This window comes from Musa acuminata, unplaced genomic scaffold (assembly GCF_036884655.1).
Source record: "Musa acuminata AAA Group cultivar baxijiao unplaced genomic scaffold, Cavendish_Baxijiao_AAA HiC_scaffold_1146, whole genome shotgun sequence".
Lineage (NCBI taxonomy): Eukaryota > Viridiplantae > Streptophyta > Magnoliopsida > Zingiberales > Musaceae > Musa > Musa acuminata.
The window spans coordinates 588,782-597,323 of NW_027021358.1; the positions used below are offsets into that span (position 1 = coordinate 588,782).

The following is an 8,542-nucleotide window of genomic DNA, read 5'->3' on the forward strand; positions in this document are numbered from 1 at the left end:
GGTCCTCCACACCGGTCTAGGGATACTAATACAACTTTCATTCTTTGTTTACAGTGTCAGGTCAGTAGCTTGGTTATACGTTACTGCTTGGTTTGGTTATACGTCACTTTAGGGCTTTCCCGCCTTTCCCTCAAACACTTAACTTCGAGCAGTAGGGCGGGTACAGGACTTCTTTTGCCGAGGAGAACACAAATCAACATTATACAGGCTTTTGCGCCATCTCATTCTTTCATTTACACTCCTTACGCTAAACTCTCTAACGCACAAGCAAAACAAGTAATGGAAACTCCATAAGCAAGTTACATATAGAAGGCTGGTAATATTCAATCTTTCTATACAATACTATATTCTCTTCTTTACAAGTCCACAAATACGGAATTTCCTCTTTCTCTCGCAGAAGCATCAGATTTTATTGCTTGCTCTTGACTTTCGACTTTCTCTTTACTTTTTGCCATTAATTAAGCTATCGGCAAAAGACAATTGAGGCCTTTTGCTCTAGGTTCAAAAAGAATGGAATGGATGTCGGCTCTGCACTTCGAGAAGAAACTCACTTTATCGTTGGTGCTTGTTCTGTTTACTGCTGGGGCGCACCACCTGTTCTGCTTTAGATAGGAGGCCTTTTTGATATGATATCGTCAGAGATAAGGAGAAGAGAGAAGCTTCCAGATACCAACCATTCTGCCCTGAACACTACTAATAACTCCTTGCGAGACAATCTGTTTACCTTTTTGATGGCCCACACAAGAACGAAACGAAACTTGCAGAACCGCTCGTCGTCAACACAAGAACGGATGAAACTCACGATGAAACAAGAACTGAAAGATACTCATTGAGGAGTCAATAGTGGAACTGCTTTATCTACTTAAGTTCACCTCTGACTCTGATTCGAACACCTCTTCTTACTCGCCAAAACCCAAACTATACTTTCCTAGGGCTGCTAACAGACTTGAAACAGCCTCCTCTTCTTCCACCGTTCAATAAGACTCATTGTATTAGTATAAGTCCATGTGTTCAGCAAGTAGTCAATAGATCACCTGCCGGATTCCACCACGTAAGAAAACAAGTAGTAGAACTATAAAGAAAGAATATTAGATCTTTGCGAACGAATGCCCACTACTAATAAGCTGTACCAAGAGAATAAAGAAGCAGCTGTAAGTATAAAGGTAAGCGTTCAGGGCGGAATAAAGATATTAAGTAGCAGCTAAGGGAAGAAAAGAATAAGGTACGAGCAAGCTTTAGTGGAGTGGGCTAAATTCTGACTTTTTTATAAGAGTAGGGAAAGAGACTTTACTGACTTTTTAATGGAATGACACTTTAGACCCGGAAAACAGAATTCTTCAATCCTATTCAAATGTTTATATTCTTTCTGTCCTATGTTTGATAGATCTTGGTAAAAAAAGGATAGGAGATAGGATAGGGAACCCCCATAGGTCATTTGCCATTCAAAGAGTTGACCCTGACGTTATAACGAGTTATGAGGTAGATTAGATTATTGGCTAAAATGCACCAGAGGGATCGTTTCTTAGTTGAAATGTACTATTAGCCATTAGCAGAGTTGACCTTATGTTAAACGTATAGAAAGAAGCCTTCTTGCCCATTTGTAGTTACTTGTCTGGTAGTAGCTTGGCGGGTATAGTAGCTTGAGTTAGATGAGATGGAGGCAAGAACAGAACAGAATTGATATTAATAAAGAAAGAAATAAAGAAGGGTGCTTTCTCGAGCAGGAACGGGAAAAGGCTTGTTCCATTCAATTTACTAGCGGCCCTGGTAGAGCGGAGCCTTTACTATAAGCTTGTAGATGCAAAGGGAGTAGAAGCCTATAGATTCGATGAAAACCAGAGGAGACAAAGATGGTATAAATTCTCAACTGTCAGAGAGGCTTGCTTTCCCCTCTTCGATTCTCACTTTTCTCTATCAATATTACTATCATTACTATTGGTCCGCCCTTCCCTAGTGCTATGAAATTCTATTTAACAATCAATAAACAAATACAGAACGAAACCATATAATAAGAATAAATGGAAAGTGTAGTTCTTTGGGGATTAGATATTCTGCTTCTCCGATAGAAGTGATTGATTCTAAGTCATAGGGATAGGTTCATAGTGTTTTAGTGCTTATACGCTCGCAAGCAAATAAGGATTCTGAAATTGGATACTTTGATGCGCTAAGTGGTTCTCCGTTCTTTCTGTTCTTGGTGAAGGATTCGAATAAGTACAAAGATCTTAGTAAACTATTATGACTTATCCGTTGGGTAGTAAACTATTATTAGTGGTATTTAAAGTAAGCCCTTATTTACTACTTGAAAGAGAGGTAGGGACTAAAGAGGTATGTATTTAAAGCACAGGATCCGGACCGAAAGAGTGTAGCGGCAGGCTTTCAGCACCTTGTTTGCCCTAGTTTCGCTAATAAAATAGAAGCAAATACTAATCCATACAGGAATGAAGCGTGGTCCGGTAGAGCAAACACAACCCCTAGGCTTTCCCTCCTACTAATAGGGATGGAACTGTCGACAAACAGACTAAAGCGTAAGTATACAATAAATCAAACAATCAACTGGGAACTTCAAAGACATGAATATCTGTTTGCGAGGCAGGAAAGCAAGGCTAGAAGACGGGAGTTGTCCCGGGCATTACCTCTATTTTAGATCCGCACTAGTAAGAATGGGATCAGTAGCCAGTACCATCTTATATTGACTTTGGAGACTTTAACGGAAACTCTAGCCACTGAGTCTGGGCCTGGAGAGGAGTACCCGGGCCCTCAAACTAAGGAATGGCAACACGAACTCAATAACTATAAAGAATGGAACACCCGTCCCTCAAACTAAGGAAATCCGTTTAGTGCACCTAAACTAGGCCACCAAGCAACGTATGGACAAGTGGACAAGACACGGATAGACAAGACACTAGGAAAGTCGAACTCAAGTCCTATCCTATTTCCACATTGGCTACCGACAAACAGCGGACCAAGCAATGGCGAGAGTGCAAGAATATCATCTAATTTAGTGCAAAAGAGAGTAAGCAAAAGATATAGAGTCGGCAAAAGGGGATGGTGGGTCCCGTCAGCTTAGTGTTTCTGAACTAAACTCGCAATCCGGGTAGGTAGTAGCGACCAGGCCAGTTCCAGTTGTTGGCGAAAGAAAGAAAGACAGACGAGTTTAGGTCGGCAGGCAGGATAGAGTGAGTTCGGGTTGGCAAGAAGAGAAGAGAGATTGGTTGTTGAAACTGCCTATAGTGCTAGTTCAAGTGTTTGGCTACGACTAAGTGCTTTGGAAGATAGAGTTTGGGGCAATTCCTATGATATATATGATCTATTTTAAAGAGATAGATTCCACTGGTGTATCCTCATCTAACGGGGTAAACTCCCTAATGCTATTGTTCCAGCAACACTCGGGAAGTGACCTGCATCTCCTGTGAAGAATAGCTTCCCGCTATGATTGATGAGAAAACTTTCTGATACTACTTCTATTCCCCCGCTTCAAAGCCTCCAACACTGGTAGCATCCTTTCGCCCGAGATACCCGCTTGTAGTAACTTATCTTAATTATTATTATTTATAAAGAAAGAAACTAGTGCTTCTAAGCCTAATCCCTATAACAGAGTAATTGAACCATTACTTCTACTACTTGCTTGGCCCTCACTCTTATGCCCTTGACTCTTCCTTCTATTTACTTCCCTATTGTCCTCGAACCTTACCCACAGCTCAAGGCTTGCTCTATTTGCTTTCAACCTACTTGCTCTATTTGCTTTCAACCTATAATAATAATCCTTTGGGCACTAACTCAGACTTTCACTAGTGCTTCTAATATGATAACTTATAACTTGGAATTGAATCACTGTTGACAAGACCCATACTGCTGCTAACGGTAATTGAATCCATGCTAATCATCCTTATCTTTTCCCTAGGTGCTGAAAGCCTACTACTTCCAATATGTTAACTCGAAACCGGAGATCCAATGACCACTGGAAAGAGTGAAATCACTACCGGAGAGAATGGAAACACTACTTAATAGGGCTTGAACTAGGAACTCCGCGGCTGGGCACGCCCCCAAGAGAGGAATGACAGAGGTAATTCAAAGAATGGGGAACTTCTCCGGCATACAGGAATCGAACGGGCCCCTAACAGAGTGGAACCGGGGCTAACTCCAAGTCGTGGTGCAGGAATATAGAATGGAACAAGTGTTCCCAAGTCACCCCCACTAACTAGAATAAGGAACCTGGTAACTCGGAATTGCACCACTGCTAATCAGACTGAAATAGGGCAACTCGAACCTTGCTTTATTGTCTATGAACCTTACTTACATGCTTTAGCTTCTGGTCCGGGGATCCTTACTTGTTTGGCTTGAACCTAGTACTAATACTAACAGGACTCGATCTAGGGTCCTCTTTAACTGCCGAGAACAAAGCTGCCTTTACTCGCTTCAAATCTGATATTCCTGCCTATTGGTCTGTGACTACGGTCTGCTACTACGGACTTCAAAGCTTTACTACTTCCCTTTAAACCATATTACACCTGTGATTTTGATACTAACACGGCCACTCTCTACCGAAAAGAGTGTAGCGTCAGTATGTTTCACTTATGGAAAGAATCAACCTAGTGCTTATAAGATCTTAACTAGCAACTGGCAATCCAACTACTTAACTCAACCCTTACTTGACTTCTTTATGTATTGATTATTGATAGCAAGTGGCCTGCCTCTCCTTTAGTGAGGTCTGATTCCTCTGCTAAATAGAATGGAATAAGTGTTCTCAAGGTTGCCCGGGTTCCTTTACATTACTGATTTGGAACCACCAAGCTTAGTATAACTATTAGAACCAAACACTGCACTAACCACTTGAACTTACTGACTTTGCCTTTCCACCTTTATTTCACCTATTGTGGGCTTACTTGACTTGGTTCCAAACTGATACTAATGCCCATTCGTCTTGATTCAAATCGGATATCCTTCCCTTACTGTTAGCCCGTCCCTCTTGACCTAAAGTCTGCATGTAACCTGGGATTCCTCTACAACTAGCAATGAGTCCGCCTATCCGGAGACTGCCGCTACACTCTTTTCCTCACACTACTTACTTGAAAACTATATCTCAGCTATTGGTCTGACTTTGCTTACTGGAGTCTTGTCAAGTGGCCTTACTTGCCGAGTCTACCTCTACTTGGGTTCAGCATAACTTTACCGCCTATCAGTATTAGTTGAGTTTACCATCTGTAGGTTTTACTTGACTGCATATCGGGCTTAGGCTCCCTACTGACTTTCTTCTATTGTTAATACGAGAACAGAATACCTCATTTAATAATCAATAAGTAAACTCAGAATTAATGACCTATATATATATATGAAACCTTAGTGGCGTGTGGATGCTTTTGTAGTAGTAGCTTGGCCCGCTGTTAAATCAACCCGATCGCAACATGATCGACGGACCAACTTAGCTATAATGTCGACCAGTATTAGAATGCCCGGCCCCGGTTCCCAGGGTAAGGGTTTATTCCCTAAGTTGAGCCTACTCAGATCAGAACATTACTATAGTTTCTCAGATCAGAACATTACAATAGTTTACAATTAGTCGTTCTTGCCTTAGCAACCTTAGCATTTCCTGCTGAGATCCCAAGTCTCCAAGTGGGCCCTCTTGGCCACCCCCGACCTTGGCTTTTTAGAGAATCCCGCTCCTGTGTCGTAGGACTTGTAGCTCGGTAGTCCACCGGGTAGGTTTGTTTATCGTTAAAGTTTCGGGTGTCTTCTTGGATAGTTATAGCGGCCCATAGGCGCGAGATGTACCTTGTGGGGGTCAGCGGGTCCCCTGGACATAGTCCTTCCTATCGGGCAGTGGCCGTTTAGTCCATGGTCAGTTGGATAGTCGGTGCAAGGCCAAAAATTGGAACACATTGATTCCGCTCGTTCCTGTCCTTCGCTTCAGGGCCTGTCCCTGTATTTGGTCAGTACTCTATACTGTCGGGCAGCAAAGCTTACACTTGTTAACTTCTAATGACAGTTCACCAGGGCCTCTTTCCTCCTCCCTTTTCTGCTCACTCGTAGGGGTCCGTACGCCGTGGGGAGGGAGTCGACTTAACATCTAAGCCATTGGCAGGAATTTCGCCCGCATCCGATCCCCAATTCTTGTTCACCCCAGATGATCGTGTTGGGTTAATTGTTACCTCGTACGATCGTGTCGGGTGAGCAACAGCCGCTTCGTAACAGTACTTACTTATGGGCTAACGGGTCACACTTTGGCCAAGTATCCTACAAAGAGACTCCCGATAGCAAGAAGTATTGAAGGAATTGCCATAGGAATGGGCGCATCATGACATTTGAATCTGTCTCGCCCGAATGAATTAGTTGGTACTAGAAATGTAAGAAATAGTAAACGAAAAGAGTAATAAGAAGTGAAAAGGACAGAGACACTTCCCAACCAGAAAGCGAAGTTACCACTGAAGGTATACTTAGTGTAAGCGAGCTCTAAGATAACATCTTTGGAATAAAATCCAGTTGGAAAAGGAAATCCAATTAGAGATAAGCTGCCTATGAGCATCATGGCATAGGTAAAAGGAAACGAGGAGGCAAGCCCTCCCATCTTCCGCATATCTTGCTCATCCGACATGGCATGAATCACCGAACCAGCACTCAAGAATAGTAATGCTTTGAAAAAGGCGTGATTCATTAAGTGAAAGATGCTAACCGAATAGTTAGAGATGCCGCAAGCAAAGATCATATAGCCTAATTGACTGCAAGTAGAATAAGCAATTACCCTCTTGAGATCATTCTGTAATATTCCTGTTGTTGCCGCAAGGAATGACGTCATAGCTCCTGCAGAAGTAATAACTATCAAAGCGGTAGGTGGGTATTCAAATAAAGGGGAGCACCTTGCTATCATGAAAACGCCAGCTGTTACCATAGTAGCTGCATGAATCGAAGCAGATACTGGAGTTGGACCCTCCATTGCATCGGGTGACCGAGTATGCGATCCTATCTGTGCAGATTTCCCAACAGCACCAATAAAAAGTAAAATACAAATCAGTGTGTAGGCATTCAATCTTATATTGCAAGAAATCCATGAATTTCGGGGGGCACTAGCACAAGCAAAAATGGTGGAAAAGTCTACGGTTTGAAAGAGAGTAAAACGACCCGAAATCCCAAGAGCTAATCCAAAATCACCTACTCGATTGACAGGCATAGCTTTTGTAGCTGCTTTATCTGCCTGAAGTCGTGTGAACCAGAAATTGATTAACAAATATGAAGCAAGACCTACTCCCTCCCAGCCCAGGAATAATTGAAGAGAGTTATCCCCAGTCACCAACATTGGCATAAAAAAAGTAGGAATTGATAAATAACACATAAATCGAGGGCTATGCGGATCCTCATGCATATATGTAATGGAATAAAGATGGACCAAGCTACTTATAGATGTAACCACAATTAACATAACTACGGTCGGGCTATCGAACACAGAGTCAGAAGTGAATGACGAGTCGGACCCATCTGCTAATCCTGCGAGCTCCCCTTGCTATGATGTGGTGGTTAACCTCTAATTCGAATTCAGTGCTCTCCGAACCGTGCGGGAAGGTTTCCCATCACACGGCTCACAAACTTGATCTTAGCAGGAACCTTATTAAAGAACTATCTTAGCAGGAACCTTATTAAAGAACTGGCCTGGAAAATCCCTTTGCTACTCAAGTGTACGGCAGATGCCGTGCTTAGGCCCCTTCTTCCCTTTGACCTAATCCAATTGTTGAGTCCTGCCTGCCTGAAACTTATTGGTATAGTAGGTATGGAACTTATTGGTATAGTGGGTATGGCGTGTAGACTAGCCCCCTTTTGCATTATAGGTGATTTACTACCGAAGCGAAGATTATAGGTTCATTTACTACCGAAGCGAAGAAAAGGCTGGATCAAGAGAAAAGGGAGTACTACGAGCCCTCTGCCCCACGCATATAACCTGCTCGCGTGGTTCACCGGTTCCACCGACTTAAACCCTTAGATAGAGTTCATTTCCGTCGATACAGAGGTGCGCTTTAAGTGTGGGGGTGTGCTGTCCCTATTGGGCTGGGACCTTTCCCAGAAGGCCCTAAAGTGAAGGGGCATAAGCGCCCTCTTGCAACCCTTATGCAAGGCGCCGTCTTAGCCTTACCAAATCAAAGAAGAGCTCCCACACCTGTAGCGTTCGTGATCGGACTCCTCAACTTTGTATCGATCTAAAGGCTGGGCTAAAGCCCTGGGAGTTTTACGTCAAGTATGTACCCCCTCGATTCCCGACATGCTATTTGACTCCCGGGTGGGTAGGAGCGGGTCGATTCCGTATCGCCGCGGAGCAACAGCAGCGTCCGGATCTGCTCTATCTACTCGGCAATTCCGCCGGTTACTTCACGGTCGCCAAAGAAGCCCCAAGAAGCATCAAACATTTCCAATGAGATCCAGGGAGATATTCTGATATAACAAGCACTAGCTCCCGGTGCTACTTCATAAAATGCAATCAAAGAGAAGATTGATGATAATGAAACTAGAGTTGTAGTAATTATGGCGGTTCCTTCAGAGCCTAGAAAACGTCCGAAAAAAC

General features: G+C 43.1%; 1 protein-coding gene across 1 annotated transcript; it reads right to left on the reverse strand.

The window, feature by feature from the left end:
- Window positions 1-5,466: 5,466 nt before the first annotated feature.
- LOC135671647 (NADH-ubiquinone oxidoreductase chain 5) lies at window positions 5,467-8,324 on the reverse strand. The gene has a single exon (XM_065179879.1). The coding sequence runs from the start codon at window positions 7,409-7,411 to the stop codon at window positions 6,212-6,214; it is 1,200 nt and encodes a 399-aa protein (XP_065035951.1). The 5' UTR covers window positions 7,412-8,324; the 3' UTR covers window positions 5,467-6,211.
- Between the last annotated feature and the right edge of the window lie 218 nt (window positions 8,325-8,542).

Excerpts from the sequence above, each read along its gene's own strand:
- LOC135671647 (XM_065179879.1), bottom strand. The coding sequence starts at position 7,411 with ATGTTAATTGTGGTTACATCTATAAGTAGCTTGGTCCATCTTTATTCC.